Source organism: Neophocaena asiaeorientalis, unplaced genomic scaffold, assembly GCF_003031525.2.
Source record: "Neophocaena asiaeorientalis asiaeorientalis breed wild unplaced genomic scaffold, Neophocaena_asiaeorientalis_V1.1 scaffold136, whole genome shotgun sequence".
NCBI classification, from domain to species: Eukaryota; Metazoa; Chordata; class Mammalia; order Artiodactyla; family Phocoenidae; genus Neophocaena; species Neophocaena asiaeorientalis.
Window position 1 is genome coordinate 3071811 of NW_020185333.1, and position 22616 is coordinate 3094426.

The 22616-nt window shown below is 37.9% G+C and overlaps 1 protein-coding gene across 12 annotated transcripts in view; it reads right to left on the bottom strand.

The window, feature by feature from the left end:
* PHLDB2 (pleckstrin homology like domain family B member 2) overlaps nt 1-22616 on the bottom strand; it is a 235721-nt gene that overhangs the window by 26431 nt on the left and 186674 nt on the right. For 5 of the 12 annotated variants that reach the window (XM_024735332.1, XM_024735341.1, XM_024735340.1 and 2 more), the window contains exons 6-10: nt 14621-14749; nt 8652-8807; nt 7595-7705; nt 5750-5839; nt 2005-2148 (exon numbers count right to left, since the gene is read on the bottom strand). In XM_024735332.1, the coding sequence (XP_024591100.1) occupies nt 2005-2148; nt 5750-5839; nt 7595-7705; nt 8652-8807; nt 14621-14749 (630 nt within the window). The remainder of the gene's footprint in view (nt 1-2004; nt 2149-5749; nt 5840-7594; nt 7706-8651; nt 8808-14620; nt 14750-22616) is intronic. The other 7 variants (XM_024735343.1, XM_024735342.1, XM_024735337.1 and 4 more) reach the window with 3 other exon arrangements.

The window sequence follows — 22616 nt, forward strand, 5'->3', positions numbered from 1 at the left end:
CTTTAACCAAAGGTAATAGATAGTAAAGGTAGCTGTAAGAAAGGTAAGGGCTGGGCATAGGAAACTAGAGCTCACCTACTTTGCGGGGGGGTGGGGGGGGGTCTATTGACTGACTCCTTAGGATCTTCTAGGGCCAAATTCACATAAGGATTTGATTATAGTGGAAAGGAGTCTCAAAATAGATTTTTTGAATACCCCAGCATGAGTATGCATAGAATGTATCAAAAGGAGGGCAACACTTCTGGAATAATAAATTATCTATTTTAAAAAGTGCAATAAAAAACTATTGTTCTATGGACCAAATGCACTGCCTGTGGTGTTACCCTGGACAAGCTACTCACCAATGCTGAGCCTCAGTTCCCTAAATATCAATATGGAGATAGTTCGTATTTCACGGGATTGTTAGAAGGAAGAAATGAGACATTTGTAAAATGTTGAGGAAATTTTGGCTCATAGCAGAGGAATGATGTCTATTATTATGGTTTCAATAATGTGTGAGGAAAATATTTTGTGTTGACACAGCAACTTTTTACACCATGGATTTTATAGAAATAATTATTATGGTTTCGAAAAATACCTGAAGTAAGTTGCAATATTTTGGTTGAATGGGAACTGAAGCATGAGGATGTGAAACTACCTCAAACATATCAAAAGCCAGGAGAGGACAATCAAGGTCTCAAACTTTCTAACAATCCCCACACTCTTAGGCCATAACAAATGTCCTTAAAAAAAACAGGAGTATGCATCTTATCTTTTTAAAAAATACCTTTGGAAGACCCTAGCACATATTCTGCAACCCACCTGCCACCTCTTTGTTAGGTTTTGAGTTTTTAAAAAGGGACCAGGGGGACTTCCCTGGTGGTCCAGTGGTTAACTTCGCCTTCCAATGCAGGGGGTGCAGGTTCGATCCCTGGTTGGGGAGCTAAGATCCCACATGCCCCACGGACAAAAAACCAAAACATAAAAGAGAAGCAATATTGTAACAAATTCAATAAAGACTTTAAAAATGGTCCACATCAAAAATATCTTTAAAAAAGTAAATAAATATAAAGGGATCAGGAAAAACAAAACAAAAAAATACCTTTGGAAAAGTTGAAGAAAAGATTTCACATCAGTTAAGTTTGTTGTTAAGGTGAAACTCTAAACACCAGCTCCTAATTACCTGCTGGTCCTGTTGCTGCTGCCTTCTGTGTTTCTTAGCTGGTAGAGGAGGTGGTGTGTCATTTAAAGGAAAAGAATCGACAGATGTAGCCACGACTTCAGGCCAAGGGGCCGATGGAGGTTGAGTGATAGGATGAGGAGAAAGGGTGGAAGGAAACATAAATCCAGAACAGACAGGTGCTCTTTGCTTTAGAGGAGAAAGAAAAAATATATATGTGTCCATATGGAATGAAAGAATAAGACAAAGAAATGAAATCGATAATCTGATTGTTTTGTTTTCTTATATGTTAATCAAGAAGGCATAAATGATGGGCAGTATCTTTCAATTTAGCCTCTTGTTAAGATCTCACGCTGTGAGCAACTTGGATCCGTAAGAGGTATTTTAACTTACTATTATTTACACCTCCCCAGATGTTTTAAAGCAGCTTAATATTAAAAAGAAATCCATACTGCAAAACAAAATAGAAGACAAAATCAAACTGGAAAGGTGATTCAAACCAACAATTTTAGAAAGGCTTTTTGGTTTGTAAGAAAAGTAGGTTGGGCTAAAGTGCTAAGAGATATATATGTGTGTGTGTGTATTTATATATATGTATAGTTCATTTTTCTGAACTTACTTCTCCTAGTACTCTATACTCTGTACCATATATTTCATGGTTTCTAGTATTATCATTGGTAGAGCACTACCCCCAAATCGGTCTGTTTTTTTCATCTCACCATCACTCTTGGTCCTCTGGTCAACCAAACAAATATTTGTCTCACACACCCTTATTTTCAGTTAACCATGGGTTAATTCTTGACATGAGGAAAGCAGTGAATGAATGAAATGGCATGCCAACACACCTCTTTATTTTGTGGCTGGCTCGCCAGCACAGCTGTGGTAGGCCCAGTGGCAACAGCGTCAGCGTCAGCAGGGAACTGAGTGGAAGGGGAGAGATTCGTGGAATTGCCACATGGCTCATTAATTTCATTTACAATGATATAGCCCTAAAAGGAGGAATTCAGAAGTTAAACACAAGGAAAGCAAGAGCTGAGGCATGCGAGAGTATTAATGCTCCAGTACAATGGAGTTAGCTTAGAGCATCACAGCCAGATATCTGTGGTATTATCAGATGTTTCATTAAGGCAGTCATCAACTATTAAAATGGATTTATGGTGCTTACTCTTGAGAAATGATATTTCAAACATTAAAAGTAAATTTTCAGATAAAATCAAAATGCCTTTATTATAAATAACCCAATACCTTTCATTTACATATCCATCCATATCGGCATTCATTCTGTTGACTGAATAGGTTGTCACTACACAGCATTTAAAATCATTGCAAGCAAAAATAAATATGAGACATAAAATCGACAGTGCAATCATTCTCTAATTCAAGAGCCTTTTCCATAAATCTTTATTTTTAGATTTTCCCTTCTTCTTCTGTTTCCTGACAAATTAGAGAGTGAATAAATGTAGACTAAAGGCTACTGGTTTTTGCACTAAGACGTTTATAAAGCAGTAATTTATTCATAATGGAATCTTGCTTTTAGGTGTCTCAACAAAATGAAAATAAAAAGGACACTGTTCTCTTGTGAGCCTTCCTTAGCAAGAGAAACGTGTATACACATGTGCATACACACACACACACAAATCCCTAAGATGAAGTTGCAGCTTGAGGATGTTTCAATTTAAGGCAGCTTGCCCAACTCCCAACTCTACCCCTAGGACAGAGAATTTCCAGTTACTTCTAAATTCAATTATTCAGTTCTGGCTTCAGTTTAGAGAAAATACCCATGAATTAAAGTTGATGAGAATCAAAACTCCTGAATTTATATTTGAGGAAAAGGCACTTGTAAATTACCATGGAAAGTAATTGTACAGACCATTCATGATTTTCACCACACCAATAAAACAGTATGAAAAAAAGAATAAAGGGTATAAATTAATATCTCTTTTTTTTTTTTTTTTGCGGTACGCGGGCCTCTCACTGTTGTGGCCTCTCCCGTTGTGGAGCACAGGCTCCGGACGCTCAGGCTCAGCGGCCATGGCTCACATGCCTAGCCTCTCCGCAGCATGTGGGATCTTTCCGGACTGGGGCACAAACCCGTGTCCCCTGCATCGGCTGGCGGACTCAACCACTGCGCCACCAGGGAAGCCCAATATCTCTCTTTTAAAAGTAAATTGAGTTAAATTTAACACTTGGGTTCTTCTATTTGCCCATCAATCCTTTCAAACAGTGGCTCCAGGAAAGGCAAGATATTGCTATGTTGGTGAAGCAAAAATTCCAGGCTGCAAGCAAGGTTTTCACTGAGAATTTATAATTCTGACAAAGTGGAGAAAGCCAGAGTTGACTGTTTATAAACTGGAGGTATCAAAATGCTGCTGAATTCAGTCTTGCACTTCAGAAAGGGGCAATAGATACTACGTAAAGTTTTATAAGATTAAATTGAAGAATGGAAGTTGACAACTAGGTTGTCAAATTTATTTTATCTTTGATAATGAATGACAGTGAAGAGTAACAACTTTGAGTTATTCTTTTGCTAAGTTGATAGTAGAATCTTTCAAAACCAAGGTTGGATTCTTTATATGAGTCATAACCATATATCCTAATTACTTGCTTCAAAAATGTACGTCATTTTCCAAAAGTGGGACTTGTTTAAAAGAGTTGGATATAAATTCATCACTCTTTAAAAAAAGAGACAGAATGAGAGTGAGAGAGAGAGAGTAAGAAGGAAAGAGGGAGAAAGAGAAAGAAAGGGAGAGGAAGGAAGGAAGGAAGGAAGGAAGGAAGGAAAGAAGGAAGGGAGGGAGGGAGGGAGGGAGGAAGAAAAGAGAAAACCAAAACATCTTCTGAGCCAAGTCTGCTTGACAGGAAGGAAGGAAGGAAGGAAGGAAGGAGACAATCAAAACATCTTCTGAGCCAAGTCTGCTTGACATGAAGGAGGACACACAGCCACTCAACAAACACAAGAGTTGCAGACACACCAATACAGTCAAAAAGGCAGATTGGATTTTGACAACAGGAGGGCTGCAGAGAATAAGAACAACTCTTGAATAGAAAGGGAAAGATTTTATTCTTTTAAGAGGTGAAGTGACCTTAGAGCTTATCTAATGCATTTGGAAGCCACAAGCCCTTCAAACTCAGTATGTCCAGAGTCAAACCGCACTTCCCTCTCAAATCTATTCTTTCCCCAGTCTTCCCTATCTCAGTAACAGCTACTCACCATCAACCTCATTATTCAAACTGGAATAACGGCAGCATTCTTGACAATACCCTTAATTTACTTCATCCCCACATCCAATCTATCAACAAGAACTGTCAACTCTGTCTCCAAAGTATTTCTGCATCCAGCTAATTTTCTCCATCTCTCTTCATTTGTTCAAATCCAAGCCACCGGCACCTCTAGCCTATACTATTGCAATCACCACTATACTGATTTCCCGGCATCTCCTCTTTATAATCCAGTAGAGCAGCCCAGAGTGAGCTTTAACAAATGGACCTCAAATAATGTCACTTCCCTGCTTAAAATCCCTCAGCGGCTTCCCATCCACATAAAATAAACCAAATTTCTTTAACATGACTCACAAGACCCAGCCCCTGCCCACCTCACTGACAACCTTATTCCACTACACTCCATTCACAATCACTCTTTATGCAGTGAATCTGTCGGATCTGTGTTCTAAATAACGGAGGGAAACTAGAAACTGAATGGTCTAAAAAAGTTTTTTGGAAACATTTCACAAAATGCTTCCGAGGGACATATTATTCACTCCTATTATGTGATGAGCATTTACCTCACACACCTACACACACACACACACACACACACACACACACACACACTACTTTCGATGAAGGAATTCCTAACTCTGCTGTCTTTTTAAAGGGTTTTTTGTTATTATGAAAAATTTTATGCAGAAGCAAGCTTTTTCTTTAGCTTTTTGAAAAAAAATAAAACTATTTTCTTTCTCAGTCAGCGTTTTAATTTTCCAAATTAGAGTTAAAATATTTAACCATTATAGCAACGTAGCTCTGTAAAAAGATATTTGGGAAAGGGTGGCGGTGGGACCTGGGAAAAGATGGATGTTTGGGATAAAGAGAGTGTACAACTTAATGTAAACAGGATTTTCCGACTTAGGGGCAAAAATAGCATAGACAACATTGGGGGGAAAAGGAGATAGAGATGTTTGGGGGCATTTTCACGTTCTAGAAGACAGGAGAAAGAGAAGAAAGTAGGAAAGAGGAGAAACTGAGAAAGGAAAATGGAGGAAGGAAAGAAGAGAATTTAAGACTAGCTTTGGTCTGGATCCTAAATTTTTTGAAACTTCAAGTTAACCCACAATGTCACTGTTAAGCAAAGTGTACACACACACACACACACACACACACACACACACACAGAGTGAATCTGCATTAGACACAAAGATAATCCCTGAAATTCTCAAAGCACAAATAACAAAAGGCAGGAAAACCATCAAAGCATTGAGTGCTTTCATAAGTCACTTCAGTTAGTGTTTTTCCTAGTCAGCTAATCGCATAAAACGGAGGCACATCTCCTGAGTTCTAAGGTGATATGAGTAGACAAGAAAAATCACAGCTTACCTCTTTTAGAGTATTGGGGTTGACAGGAAACCCTTTGCCCCCAGAGAGGCTGGAGTATTTCTTTTCCAAATTACAAAGATTTTCCTTTTCCTGAAGGAACACAAAATCTATTAAACTGCGTCAACCTTGTATTTCCCTGATGACTAACGACTGAGTATTCTTTCATGGGACTTACTGACTCTTCACATAACTTCTCTCGTGAAGTGTTTCAATTCCAGTCTTTTGTCTGTTTTTTAAAAATTTATTTATTGGTTATTTATCTACTATTTTTGAGTTTGTAGGAGTTTTTAACGTATTCTGGATACAAGCCTTCTGTCATTTCCTCTTTAAGAAATCTTTGCTTACTCCAAGGCCATGAAGGTGTACTTGCACACCTGTATTTTCTAGAAACCTTTTCACCTTAATTTTTATGTTTAGGTCTATAATCCGTCTCAAATTAATTTATATGCATGGTGTGAGGATGAATGGTATTGAGATTCATTTTTTTCCATGTTTACCTAGTTGATCCAGCACCACATGCTGGACTTTCCTTTCCCTACTGGATTGTCTTAGAACCTTTATCAAGAATCAATTGACAGTATATGTGTGGGTCTATTTCTGGACTCTGTTCTGTTCCTTTGATCTATTTGTATGCCAGTACCACACCCTCTTAAATACTATGGCATTATAGTAAAACTTGCAGTCAAATAGTATAAATCCTCCAACTTTGTTCTTCCTATTCAAAGTTGTTTCAGCTACTCTATGCCCTTTACATTTTCATATACAGTCGATTCTCATTATCTGCAGTAGTTGTGTTCTATGATGTTGCCATGAACACTGAACTAGAGAATATTGAACCACTGGGTTTCTGGTCACAATATTTTCAGCAACTGATTACTGCATAACTTTGTTTTATGTGTGTCTCTTTTTAAAGACATCTTATTTAATGTACAATGTTGATACATTAACATTAAATTCATAGCCAACAGCACCATAATTCATGCCTGAAAGCTGTTTATCTAACACATGTATTTTCACCATAAGGCACATCACAGCCTTCCTGCCGTTAGGAACACCAGACAATACTTCAGCCCTTGTGAGCCACTTGAAACAGCAAAATCACCAAAAAGCACAAAAATGTGAAGACATGGCACTAAACGGTCCACAAAAAGGACACTTGTTTACAGTAAGAGAAATAAAACAAGAAGGCAGAGAAGTGCCCTGTTCACTCTCAGCTGGGAACATGCACATCCACTGAGTGACTCAAAATTTTCACTGCTCTGTGCCTGTCCATCAATGACTGCATGACAAGTACTAATTTTAGGGTTACCAATGAACTTTAGCGAGCAGATGGATTCACAAATACAGACTGCATGAATAATGAAGATCAACTGCAAATTTTAGCATCAACTTGTCAATTTCTACAAAAAAATCTGTTGGGATTTTTATTGGGCCTTTGCCAGGAAGACCCACATGCAAATAATTGGAGTTCAAAACACCAGAGCAACTGAGCCAAAATGCTTGAGAGCAGTAAAAAAGAGCAGAATATGTTTTACCTATCTGATGAAAAATATGATATTTTTTAAAAGAAGAAAATCAGAAAACATACAGATTTTTCATAGTTTGGATTTTCACACTGTGGAAAAAGCATGAATAAAATGTCTTTGCTTGTTTTCTGTATTCTAGTTAATCATTCAGAGTATCAGCTCATTAATGTGGAGGATTAAGTAAAAATGTATATAGAAAATTCTTCCTCAAATTATAATTCACTATTCTTTATTAAAAGGTACTTACTTTGATGGAAGCAACTTTCCCTGAGTTGGAACCTGTGTTTTACTGCAACCATGCTGAAAAGGAAATACTTACTCTCTGTAACATCATTATTAAGTTATTCTTTTCTTTCACAAAATGATCTTGTTCTCTCTGAGCCTGCTGGACAATGTGATTAGCTTGCTTTTTCAATGCAGAAATTTTTTCCTGGAGGAAAAAAAAAAACGGCCATAGAGATGTACATTAGACATTCAAGGGTTTTCCAGTCTGTCCTGGGAAAGGGAGAAAAAGTGTTATAACCTGAAGCACAGTGACCACATTTCATTGATGGTAGGTAGGCAGTGATTATTACCCAGAGACGATGAGCAGTTTCTTTGAACTGACAAGCTCAAGGCTTTTCTTTACCTAAGGCTAAGTGATTCAAAATCTATTTCAAGAACCTGGAAGTCAACAGGAAATCTTGTGTTAGAATATAAATGAATTTTTGGCATCATTTTGGGAGATGTCTCATGAGAAAAAACAATGGAATTTCTTATTTAAACCGAAAGCTTAAGAAGTCACCTTCTCCATCCTCTCCCTCAACTTTATCAGTTTAGTACAGAGCACAGGGGTGCGATTCTACATTCTGGAACAGGAGTTGAATTCTGGACTGGACATCCGGGTGCTCAGGGCTGGATGGAGGCGGTCATCTGCATAGCATTCCACGAGGCCGCTTCTAGTAGTAGTAAACTATCAGCCATCTTTGAGAACTACTGGGCAATGGGAACAGAGGAATTCTAAAAGAGACTGTTCGTAGAATTATTCTAAATCCAGTTACTATGATTGCAAAAGCAAGTAATTTAAAACAAATATCTAGATTTCTGATTTTCTCTACCTTGGTTTTCACATTTATATTCATAAATGCATCTACAGCATAAAGCAACAATGAGTATAACAAGTCTCGGTTTATCTAGTTGGGAGCACCATTTGGCACGTAAATGGCAGGCTCCATAATTTGCCAAATGTGACACGTGGTTAAACACACAAAGATATTCAGATATAACAGATAGACAGACAGATGGACACACGCTACAGCTATGTTAATAATCATTATTGTCACATAGCAAGGGGTATATTTTGACTTTTCACATTGAACAACACCTGGCAAAAGTACCTTTCTAGTAACAATGTTCCGTTGATATTCAGCCACTTCACGCAGGAGCTGCTGGGTCAGGTTCTCCTTTTCCTCATCTAGACGGCTCTCACGCTCAAGCTGCTGGAATTCCAGGTCTTCAAAGTGTTTGCTCTCCACATCCAACAGATCAGCATCCTTTGGAGAAAAGGGAATGAAAACAAGACACACCAGAATAGCTGCAGCGTTCTTAATGTGAAGAAAAAATTATTAAAAGCAAAAAGACCAAAATATCTTTCCAGTTACAACACTGACCAGGGTTAGAACATGATAATCCTCTCTCTGGAGTTAAACCCCAGAGCAGTGACTTTATGATGAAATTGAAAGGGACTGGAGTAGGGGTGGGAGGGCAGCATCTATTTCACCACTGGTTTTAGACTGCTCTGTGGTTGTAGGAATTCTTGCTTTAAATCTACCAGGTGGCTTTAAAATGGATCATGAAATATAAAAAGAATTCCATAAATAACCTAAACACTATCTGCAGACCAAAGGTGTGACATAATCTCTTGAGAAAAATTCCTGTTTTCCACAAATTTTCAAATGAAATGAGACTTTAGTATAAAGATTAAATTCAATATTCCAAAGTTGTTGACTATAAAAAAAAAAAGATTCAAAAGTTGGCATACATGGGCTTCCCTGGTGGCGCAGTGGTTGAGAGTCCGCCTCCCGATGCAGGGGACACGGGTTAATGCCCTGGTCCGGGAGGATCCCACATGCCGCCGAGCGGCTGGGCCCGTGAGCCATGGCCGCTGAGCCTGCGCATCCGGAGCCTGTGCTCCGCAACGGGAGAGGCCACAACGACAGATCAGAGGTCTCTAAGAGGAATATATGTACCTCAAATGGCATACCACACAAGGCACTGGGATGTGAGGAAGGAATATTAGAGCTTCTTTATATTTTTTTTAGTTTTTCCTCTTCTTTTACAAATTCTCAATAAATGTTCTCTAATGTACTTTCAAGTAGAGTAGTATATGTACATTATTTTAAAAGAATATATATATTTTGAGCATGTATGCAATACATATAATATATACATTTATAATATAATGTGACCTATATGTATGTATATGTAGGCATGCATGCTCAAATAATTTTTTTTTTTTTTTTTTTGCGGTACGCGGTCCTCTCACTGTTGTAGCCTCTCCCATTGCGGAGCACAAGCTCCAGACGCGCAGGCTCAGTGGCCATGGCTCACGGGCCTAGCCGCTCCGCAGCATGTGGGATCTTCCCGGACAGGGGCACGAACCCGTGTCCCATGCATCGGCAGGTGGACTCTCAACCACTGCGTCACCAGGGAAGCCCTCAAATAATTTTAACGAAGAGAGAAGTCACCAAAAACATTTGAAGATTGGAGTTCTTAAACTGGGCTTCTGTGAATCCCTTAAAATTGTTTACAAACCTTTTTATTAGAAACAGTAGGAGCCAAAGCATTCATCAAGCACAAAGAATGACTCGAAAGGTTAAGCACTCGAAAGGTTAACTGAAAGGTTAAGATTATTCTAGGAATAATCTTCAGGACATTTAAGAACAAACAGAAATGACAGAAGTCAGATAGTCTAGAAGAGGCGTTCCCCAACCTATGAGATGTCTGAAGACAGGAGTGAATCTGTATCTCAGCAGAGACTGCTATATGTTGTATGAGTTGTTCTCCCATCTACTTAAAAAACAAAACCACACACACACACATAAACCTCCTTATTTTGGGAGTCTTTGACAGAACTGTAAATGTGGTATGTATAGAAGATTTTTTTTAAAATATGATTTATAAACAATTAATGACCATAAAAGAAAAAGGCAGCTAGGCTACATGGCTCTTAGCACTACATGGGTAAAAGTGCCAGGGCATTTTTTTCAACTGACACATTAAAAAGAGTTGGATAAATAAACATATGATAAATTAGATCTATATCAGTATTTAAACACACCACCCCTTCCCCTGGTTTTTATATAAGTGATAAACTTATATATAAGTCTTCTAATGAAATGGAATATTTTTCTATCTTCTGGAATGAGTTTATTCTGGGGATGATTCACAGAAGGACTATGTGCTACCATGAAATTACAACCAACACTATAGCAACAAGATTATTATGTCAACACAGACAGTGTATTCTCAAAGCCTAAGAACAGGAAAAACAATTTGAAAAACATATTCAGCATTCCTTAAAGCTCCTTTATATTTTAACTGGCCAAATGTAAAGTGGTCTTGGTTTCAAGTAACTGGGTGACATTTCAAGTTTATCAGACATTTCATGCTTATAACTTCTACAGGAATTAATGAATGTGGACCAAATCTAGTCACTGCTAAAGGAACTGAGACATAACACTAGTGTTATGTCTTGAAACAAAGTATCTGTAGTCTTAAAACATCAGTGATATGTTTATTCATACAGGCCTCCATACTCAAGTTTTTAAGGTTTTTCAATTAAACTTGGTTTGCAGCTAAAGCTTATTGAGATAAAAACTTGAATAGGCTTTTTTTTTTTTTTTAGTTTATAAAGAATCTTCATTCAAAGTGGGCATATGGCTCACAATATATACACTATGCTAGTCAGTGGCTTACTCCACATCTGGTTATTGTGCAACATATGCTATTTTAACCACATGAAGGTCACAGAGCCATTAATTTATTTGTAGTAAATATTTAAACCACTACATGAAAATAATAGCACACTAGGCAGGAAAGTTGAAAATTAAAGCTTAGCTCAGCACTCAGATTCCTCTGGTGTAATCATCTGATCAAGTTATCTAAACCATTAAAACGTGTGTATATAAACTTACACTGTGAAGGAAAAACAACTTGGGAGGGGAAAAACTTTTACAAGATTTTAGATAAGAATAAGAATTCAAGAGATGGAATTTGGGGGCAGGAGTAGTTTAATTGAGCACAGAATAATATATACAGGAAGCTCAAAGTCAAGTGTATGACCAGTTGAGTGAAAATTTTCACTAAACTTCTCCACTAAAAGAACACGACAAATCTCTACTGGCTGGCAAGTTCAAAGGCCAGGCGTGAAAGGAAATAAGACAGCTGTGCTAAAGAAAATTCAAGGGAATCCCTTTTTTCCTTCCGATAACTTTTGAGAATGTATATGGCAGAAGTTTACATGTACAACTTTATGTTTTCTTTGCCTAGCAGAGGAACAGAAAGAAGAGACTAGACGTGGAATGGCCAGGAGAGATTACAGGAATAATCTTATGACAGCTCAAGGTCAATATTGAAAGCAAATTTAAATGGAGCTTAGGGTTTGTTACTATTTCTCCATCTTATGTGCTACAGTCAAACACTGTTTTGCATACTTTTGGAATTTGGAAAAAGACAATGGAAATCATGTAGTACGATCTTCTCATTTTATACATGAGGATATTGAGGCCCACAGAGGTTGAATGACTTGTCCAAGGTTCAAGGATAAACTCATTGTAGAGCTAGTGAGAAAAAAAAAGAAAGGCTAATTGTAGATATCACTGAACAGAATTGTTTAAAAATCAAGAGACCGAAATCAACCATTCAGCTGAGTAAATACTAAAACACCACAATGCTATCCTAGCCAGTCCTCTCCAGCAGATGCAAGGCTCAATTTTCTTCAGGGTTTTTTTCTCACACTACTTGTATCCCAGGGAACAATTCGATTGGTGAGCCCGTTATCAACTACATTAAACCATGGGCCATGAAATCAACATCGGATGAAAACTGTATTCTGCTTTAAAGCAATGATTTAGGGGTCAGAAGCCCAGTCATAAATCCATAGTGCTGCATGGAAAAAAATCATTCTACAGTTTCGGCTTAAGTATTTGAGACAGGATACAGTTTAAGAAAATGATTTTCTTCCTATTCATGTATTTTCTATTTTGTCTGACTTGCTGTCTAATGAAGTTACTTGTAATAAAATCAACTTTATTGAATCTAGCTGAAATGCCTTGGGGAAAGCTTTGTAATGAAGTGCTATTCTGAAGTGTTCAAAGTCTGAAGGGAAATGAGTTGTGATAAGACAGGAAGTTCCAGTATGAATGGACTTCTCATGAAATAAGTGAACTTTTTACTGATTAAGCCAAAGGACTGGTGAAGAGTTATTTTGGTCATCATCCTTCCCTGGAAAACAGAATTAGTAGTTCTCTTAGTATCAGGTGAACAGAAGCTGGCACGCACCAGTTTTCTCTCCTAAGGAAAGGGGTTTTATGATAAGAATTTTGCACTCTGCTTGGAAAGGAAGAGGAAGGAGTCTTTGCCTTCAGTTAGTGGAATAGGCTGTCTGTATCATTTCCTTTCCTCGTTTGTAGTCAAAATTCTTGGAACATATACAAATTTATGAGTTACCCTATAGAATCTAACAGATTAAGCAAATTAAGTAATTTGTAACTACTTAATTACAAAATTACAAGTAATTATTCATATCATGCTGACTCCAGGTTATTAATAGAATATATCAATTTTTATTTGAAGCAATATTTATGAAGAATACAAACAATAACTGGATAACTAAAGGAAGGGAAGAACAAAATACATAAACCATGCTTCTGACTCTACATAAGGCATTATGGTGACTATGTAAAATCTTTAGCAATAAGGCAAGTTGAAAAACAGTAAACAAATATAAAAAAGTCAGTTTCCCAATCTCTTTTGTGAACTGGCATAAACACAAAAAAATTACAAGCTAAAATAATTTTACAAATACTATTCTTTTTCCAATCATTTTTTATCTTAAGACTTTCAGAGCCTTGGGACACTGAGGGACAGGAAGTTTTATCTTCTTATAGCAAATTAAGCTGTACACAATAAAATGAGTAAAGGGGAAGAAATATTTTTGAAACTTTTTTTGATCCAACATTGTAAAAAATTAAAAATATTAGAACCGTTACACTGTCGTTTCACCTGTCTGTACTGGGTACTCTTTCTTCAACCTGTACAATACCCTGAAAAGTTTCAACTGTAATTTTTCATAACCTAATGATACTCAGAGATATCAAACATATTTGTATTCAAGGTCATCTTAAACATTTTCAGGGGTGTGCTATCTTAACTGACTTTTTCCCAGTTGCCCAAGAAGGTACAGACATAGCAATATGAATAAAACTAGTCTTCTTTCCTACTCATGTGGAAGCATAAGTTGCTGTTGACTTAGGACTAATTACTATTAGGCTCCTTTAGAGGTCCAAGACTGTTCACGACTGCCTCTCCAGAGTTACAGTCTGTCTGGACTGCTGTTTAGAGCAAATAACGCAGCTGTCAAGTGGCTATGAAATATCAAGCGGCCTTGCTAGTGTCTGCAAAACTATCTACCTAGGAAGATAAGTATCGAAGTCGTTTCAACACTGCCAACATTAAAGATCGAAGAATAACCTGATAAAGTTCAACTAGAAGATCTATGCTTCACGAAGTTTTAAAAAATATGAAGCTTGTGTGAGAAAATGTTGAATGCCCTGCATCTTGGGTCTTGTTTGATTGTTGTGATCAGGCTAATGAGTTCAAGGTCACTAAGAAGAAGAAAGGAAAAGAAAAACAAAATGATGAGTGGTGGTGGGGAGCAAATCAGAGAATAGAAGAATTTGTGGACAGGAGTATAAAATCAAGAGGAGGAAGAAAAAAAGAAACATTCGAGGGCAAACAGGACTCAAGATGCAGCAGAGAACAGGATGCAGGGAAAGACATCAGCCGATTTAAACTCTACAGTCTTGTTGGTTACATGTCAGTAATAGCTCTCTTTTGTTACAAAAAAGGACTTGGGAAATGTTTTTGCATTATTAATGAGGCAAAGGATTCCAACAAAGAATTTTTCAACTGATTAGCATGGAATATATATGGTCAGCATGCATATTTCTATTTAAAACGTATCTAATGACCAGAATTTATGCAAATTTATGCTATGTGAAGGAGGAAGTCATAGGTAAGTGGAACTTAATTGAAAAAAACAAAAAAACAGAAAACAACTAGCACATTCCTGTTTGCTACTGACCCTCTTCAGTTGTTGTTGCAACTGTTCCCTCATGGACTCAGGACAATTGTCCAGCTGGGTCTTCTGCTCGGAGTAAAGCTCCTGAAGCCTCTCTAGTTTTTCCCTTTCAGCATCAAGCTTTACCTTCTCCTGAAGTTCAGAAATCAGAAAATAGAAGAATAGAGATTACCTTCACACCCCAAGCAGTCGTTAGTGAACATTTCCCAAGGATAACACAAACAAGCAAGCACACACAAACTCCAGACATCCTATGAATGTAGAAACATATCTTGTTAGTGACTAGGATAAGGGGGTATAAGTGGAAGTAAGGACAAGGGGCCCTGTTTCTACATTCTCCAAACCCAGTCCACTCCATCGGGTATTGGCAACGACCCCTGTCCTTCCTTCCTCCCTTCCTTCCTGCCACCATGTTACAAAAGCAGGGGAAGCAACGGTCATATTGGTCAATGGTCAACAAAGAACAAAAGAAATGCCAACCGAATTCCCAAGATAGCCCTGCAAAGAGTCACTCGGCAGGGAACCAGACAAAGGATAGCGGGCCTTTACCTCAAGCACTGTCAGAGTCCAGTTTGCTGAAGGCATGTGTTAAGGAAGCTTTGGCAATTATTGAAATTTTGTTCTCAGGTTAGAGGCACATTAGGTGCACAAGTTGATACCCTGGTCATGTGGAACAGTTCTAGCTCTTTGGCAAACTTCAGAGCTTAAGCAATTAGAAAATCTGCTGCCTGGGAGAGCGTCTAATTCAGACACTGAGAGAGCCAGTAAAAATGCAAGACTGACAAAGCAGCAAGAGGAAGGCGTATTAGACAGCTCAGATGCACCAAAGGTGTGACATTTACTGTGGAGATAAGGACTTTCCTACAATGACTGACATAAAAAATAATCGAAACATGGACCATGGAAAAAAAAGAAAGGGTCAGAGAATAGAAGAAAGGAGACGATAACACTAAATCCCTCCCAAGTCACACACTCCAAAGTGACCCTGGACATTCTCCAGGGTATAACAGGCAAATACTATAATACAGTATCACACGGTCTTCCAAGGCCACCTCTTAAACTGAGAAACAAAACTTCAATGCGTTTAGTGCCAGTTTTCCCATCTTATGTTCCGTTTACGATGCTCTGAACCCTTGAAGTAAATTTCAGACCTAATTCTCTCCTTGTGTAACAGTCTCAACCTAAACTGAAGCACTTTAGTGGAATGGAAGCACCACCACCCTTTGACCCCTTCAATAAGCAAAATATTTACCATCACCCGACTTTCTTATGTTCACTATTGATTTGGTAGAAATAAAACTGGCTTCTAAGCATATCACAGAAAAAATTTTTTAAAGGATGAAGATTTGAAGTAGCCCTATAAATTTATACTACTCTCATTTCTTCATCCAAATGGTCATGATTTCCTATGTAAACATATACATAGATTCTTTATAAAAGATGTTCGAGTTTAAGTCTAAAACTATATGACATCAATACTTACACAAGTACACTTGAATCTCCACTTTTGACTTACATTTTAAAATGTCAAGGGCATTTTAGAAATGTATATTTTGATTTAGAAGCACTTTTTTTTTCTCAAAATGATTACATCTAGAAGTGAGAAAACTGAGAATCCTACTCCATATATCAACCTAAAAATGATTCTACATCTTAGAATTTAGCAGACAGTAACAAAAGTTTCCTAAAAGAGAATTCCCTGGTGGTCCAGCGGTTACAGCTTGGCGCTTTCACTGCTAAAGGCCCAGGTTCAATCCCTCGTCAGGGAATTAGGATCCCACAAGCTATGTGGCCAAACAAAAAAAAAAAAAGAGGAAAGAAAGAAAGTTTCCTCAGTCTTTACTGTAAAGTGTGCTCACTCTGCACAGCTGCTGTGTAGGAGTGAGAAAAAGTGATGGCATCATTCACAGAATAAAGGATTCTCAAGTGTTACCTCACAGTAAAATTGAATATACTAGTGCCAGTTAGATTTAGTCTTTAGCTTCAGAATTAATAATTTTTTTCCCTTAATAAAACCAACAATACAGAACACCTGTTGTCTTTGGCTAAGAAAATGTGTTATTTCCCTTGCGTGCAGATCTAAGGTTGCCCTATTACACAGCAAAAGAATTTTGTCCACAAAGAGTTCTATTTCTAGGTGTTGTATCACCAGAATTTGCAGCCATTCTAGTTTCAAACAGAAAGTTAAATAAATAAGAAAACTATTCATTCCAATCAAATAGCAAAGATGCAAAGCCTTAAAATTTAAAATAACATTTTATAGAAAACACTGATACGATATTTAATAATATGGAAAGGCACTGGCCTAAAACACAGGTCTCAACTCGGAAGAAATAACCAAACTATTCCTCTGATGCTCTCAATTTTTAAATTGCTAATAATAAGCACAAATAAACAACTAATAAAAAGTACCTTACGTTTACATAGTGCCTTCCTTCTGAGGTGCTCAAAACGTTTTGCAATTCCATACAAGGGGGCAGTTAGAACCATTATGCAAGCAGACACCATCAGGACCTTCTGCAGCTTCTCTGTGGTTTGTTTGTAATTCTGTGACCACTACCTGGGTCTCAGAGTGACAGCTCAGTGGGGCCGAAGCTAGGGCAAAGGAAGTGAGGGGAAGGATGAAAGAGGGACTAGTGGCAGATGGGCCCGGCCATATACCACACGGGGCCACAGACGTGATATCACTCCTACAAGAGCCAAAAGTAGACCACCTCTGAGCCAGAAAGAAATTAATATACCTCTCTTCTATTTACTGTCCAGGAAGTTTTCAAAGAAAAATTAGCTCTAGGCAAGCAGCTAATTAGAGCTGAAAGGATCACCTTCTACAGCGAAGGTAAGATAGTTGGACAAATTAGATGACATTCCAGGGTTCAGGGATTCTAGCTTTTTACATGTAAAATATGAACACTGGGTGTTATTCTCTTCCCCCCAGATTTAAATTAAAGTCACCTATTCTAACTACTATAGGCATAGCAATATTTTCCAAACATCAAATTGGTTGATGTTTTTTCTTAGGATTTTTTCTTAGGATTCATAAATTTGGTTTCAGGAAATAAATGAATTAAAATGCATTTTTAATATATTTTTTCTTAAGATTTTTTCTTAGGATTCATAAATTTGGTTTCAGGAAATAAATGAATTAAAATGCATTTTTAATATATTTAACAAATTTAACTTTGTGGAAAGAATAAGATTATAAGGAATCGGAACACTCCAGGAAGATCCAGATGTAAAGGGTGTATTTATAAAACAAAGACCAGAACATGACTTCCCTAGAAACACAGACACCTCCATCATTCTCGAATTGACTTGTCCTCTCTTGATGGGCCAGCAAAAATCCAGCTGGGTCACAAGTTCATTGTAAGATTCTGTCTATTTTGCATATTTAAGACTGAGGTTTCTGGGAATTCCCTGGCGGTCCAGTGGTTAGGACTCCACACTTTCACTGCTGAGGAGGGTTCAATCCCTGGTCGGGGAACTAAGATCCCACAAACTATGTAGCATGGCCAAAAAAGAAAAGAAAAGACTGATGTTCCTAAAGTGTATATAATGCCAAAGGTAAATTTTTCACCAGCAAATGAAAGTAAAAAGCAGTATATAAAATTGGGCCTACATCTACTTCCATGGTGAGTTGTTCATTCACTCAATGAATAAGTATTTATAAGGGGAATAGGACAGAGAAACGAGGTAACTTGATCACCATCCTCATGAAGTGGTTCTTAGCCCTGAACACATTAGAATAAGCTGGGTGAGCTTTTAAATATACTATTTCCCAGGCCTCCACTTAGAAATCTAGGGGTTATAAGGCTAGGGAACAAGCTTTTTAAAAATCTCTCCAGGTGTTCTCATATGCAATCAGAATCACTGATTTAGCCACCCAGAATAATATGAGAGGCAAAGGCAAAATTAATTACAATTTGATTTTTGTAATGAAGACATAGGACATTAATACAGAATCTACTAAAACTTGAAGACATTTGGCCTTAGCACCTTTCCTTCATAGTATAAAAGTCCTCTCTTACAGGTAACACCCCAAATGTAAAATTTTTACTTTTAGATTAAATGCCTCAAGTAAACCAAAAGAAAAAAAGAACTGTGAGATTCCAATATCAAATATGCTTTCAGAGAGGAATGATTCATTTCACTTTCAGGGGCAGAACGACTTGCTTCTAATCATACAAATGATCAGGAGTGGTTATAAATTTACCCTAAATAATTTGAACATGTACACAAGAACTGCCAATAATCTTGAATAAACTTAATAATCTAAGGCTTTCTCAGGACCACTGATTTCGCCAGATCCGTGGTTAAAAGACAGTAATAAATTTTCTCCTTTTTTTTTTTGAAGAATGCTCCTTTATTCATCTCATGAAGTCTATATAATTTTTTTAACATCTTTATTGGGGTATAATTGCTTTACAACGGTGTGTTAGTTTCTGCTTTATAACAAAGTGAATCAGTTATACATACACATATGTTCCCATATCTCTTCCCCCTTGCGTCTCCCTCCCTCCCACCCTCCCTATCCCACCCCTCCAGGCGGTCACAAAGCACCGAGCTGATCTCCCTGTGCTATGCGGCTGCTTCCCACCAGCTATCTACCCTATGTTTGGTAGTGTATATATGTCCATGCCTCTCTCTCGCCCTGTCACAGCTCACCCTTCCCCCTCCCCATATCCCCAAGTCCGTTCTCTAGTAGGTCTGTGTCTTTATTTCTGTCTTACCCCTAGGCTCTTCATGACATTTTTTTTTCTTAAATTCCATATATATGCGTTAGCATACGGTATTTGTCTTTCTCTTTCTGACTTACTTCACTCTGTATGACAGACTCTAGGTCTATCCACATCATTACAAATAGCTCAATTTTGTTTCTTTTTATGGCTGAGTAATATAATAATAAATTTTCTTTAAGCTGTATTCTCGAAGGAACGAACTAAAATTTAACTTGCTGGCTCTATCTGAATTCCAATACGACACGAAAAATTTCTGAATACCTATAAAAAATAATTTAACTAATATTTGGTAAGCAGATGGTTCAAGGTTACCCTGAAAAGATGCATACTTCATTAGTTTATAGGGTTGCCAGATAAAATAGAGGATACACAGTTAAATGTGAATTTAAGATGAACAACAAATGATTTTTTTAATGTAAGTATGTCTTAAATAATGCATGGGACATAATTATACTAAAAAATTATTCTCTTTATTTGAAATTTAAATTTAACCAAGCATCCTATACATTTTTTCCTAATTTGGCAGCCTCATTAGCTTGATAAATATTTTCTTAAAAATTAAGATACATCTTTGTAATTTCCAAACTGTACAGCATAGACTCCAGCACGCACTAGGTACTCAGGCCATGTTTATTGAAACGCTGGGTCAAGTTTGGAATTGATGCAGTGATATGTTAAAATTCATAGTACCTAAGCCATCATTTTTAAGGGTAGCCCATCCAAAGTCCTCTCCAAACACCCTGAGAGTCCCCTTCCTTCCAGTTGCTGAGCCCTGTGGGGTGGTTTGAGAGGCAGGCATCCTCAGAGGTTCAACATTAGGCAATTGTTTTAGGCCCAAAATCACTTATCTGAAATTCTTAAGGCCAGATGTGTTCTAGATTTCAGAATATTCTGCATTTGATAGAGGTAACACAGTTCATATAGCATATACTGTATGGCATTTCCACTGAGGTTTGGGGCAAAACCCTGTAATCAAACATGTTTCTGTGTCTGCAGCTACTTATGAATATTCATATTGAGTGTGAATATCAGTCCAAGTCAGGTTTTGAAACCAACTAAGTTTTGGTGCCAACCTTATGAAAAGTTTTTTCCTCTACAAAACTTTTCAGAATTGCAGAGGAAAGATTACGGACCTGTGTCCCCAGACGGTTATTGCTGAAAACCCATTCTCTGCCTGCCTCTAAAGAGGCACATTTTTATGTTACTTTCCTAGGCTTTTTTTTTACCATTGACTTTGACTTTTTAATTGCACAGTTGATGGATGTTTAGTGTAGAAAACATTGGAAAATCAGAACACTAAGGATTTACATAATCAAACAACCACCAGAAAAAAATCACACTAATCTAGAACCCTGTTGATTTAATCCCCAAATCCCATGATATATTTCCACTTCCTCTAACCAGGGAGCTAACTTTGAAATGTAAGAAAGAGGCACGGGAAGGGCTGGGTCCCTTCTGAACACTGCCTGTGACTTGGCAAAGACTCTGCACTCAAGAGGCATTAACATTTTGCTGAGGAATTCTGGGCAGGCTCTGTTTCTTCCCCTGGCTCTGAAGGAAAGATGGGGAGGAAGTAACAGGTACTCTGGCAAGATAATAATGGAGAATACAATTTAACCACTTAAGACACAAAGCTATATGCTTATTACAGAAAAATTAGTCAACTAATTCAAGATTTCACCCAGGAACGTGTTGCATGGCGAAGAATGATTTAAACTTCAGCTCACACCTTTAAGTGTGTTTAGCTATAAAAGTGTGCAGACCAGTATAGCTTACAAAATATCACAACCTATCTGTGTGAGGACAGATCCTTAAACAGAAGGATGGTTTGAGCTTTGTGATCACCGTCTAGGTGATGGAAAGACTCTTCAACAATACTAGGTAAGCAGAGCCTTTCCTTAACCATTTTATTTAATTTCAGTACAGCTAACTTTTCATTGTCATATGCTAAGGAGCAGGAATGAGACAGATAATCCAAAAATAGAGGAACTGAAAAACTATTTTTAGTTCTGAATTTTTTATGTAGTCAGAAATAGACAAAGACAGAAGGAAAATGTACATAAACAAATGCAGGAACACTTTCATACTTTTCAGCAGTTGCCCCAAATCAGGCTTTGCCTTGGAGAGGGGAAGTGCAGGGGGAGGGAAGCCGCTTCCAGTTTTTGCCCAAACTGAGCTTCATGGTTCTGGTGGCTTCCCCACCCCCAGTCACCAAGCCCACCAACCTAAAACAGTCTACCAGCACAGAGGTTAACAAGTCTCTCTCCTTTCTCTTGCCCTAAGAAAACACTATGGATTATTGTTTACTGGTTCAAATAAACATCCCCTCTGGGTTTATGTTCGAGTCTGATACTTTTTTTTTTTTTTTTTTTTCGGTACGCAGGCCTTTCACTGTTGTGGTCTCTCCCGTTGTGGAGCACAGGCTCCGGACGCGCAGGCTCAGCAGCCATGGCTCACAAGCCCAGCCGCTCCGCGGCACGTGGGATCTTCCCGGACCGGGGCACGAACCCGCGTCCCCTGAATCAGCAGGCGGACTCTCAACCACTGCACCACCAGGGAGGGAAGCCCCCCTGATACTTCTATTTGTTTAGGGTTTATAAGTTCATAGAGATTCTATTTGTGATGTGGCTACCGTCTGAGAACACAACAGGCAGGTGGCATTTAGCTCAGAGCCTCATGGAAACAGGTGCACTGATGTTCCTGACAGTGGTCCCCATAAGGACGGTGAAAGGTCAGCCCAGGGAGCCACTGCAAAAATGTTCAACAAATACACAATTAAATACACAGTCTATATTTTATGTTGTATATGTAATTATGTCTATAGTTTATATTTTATATGGTAGCATACAATAAATAGTGGTCACCTATGAAATACATTAATTTATACTAAATATGTAAAATAGAATGATAGCTCCCAAATCAGCTAAAAGAAACAATGTTAAAGACTGGTCTTGAGAGCCAAGGAAACAATGTCATTAACTTCACACCAGGATTTGAACTCTGAGGTGCTGCTGAACTTTCTTCCTATGGCTCCAGGCCTTGTCTCCAAAAAATGAGGGCCAGGCTTACAGGATGTGCTATTGACATCTGAATTGGAGCTTCCCCAACAGGGATATCTTTTCAGGTTTTGGTTTTCTCATTCCACAGTTTATATCTGACAGCAGCAACAGGTGTATGGAAAAGGAAACGAGATCCAAAAGGGCAAAGGGCATTTCCTTCTTCTGTCTTACGCTCTGGCTCGACGGGCAGCGTGATTACAAGCC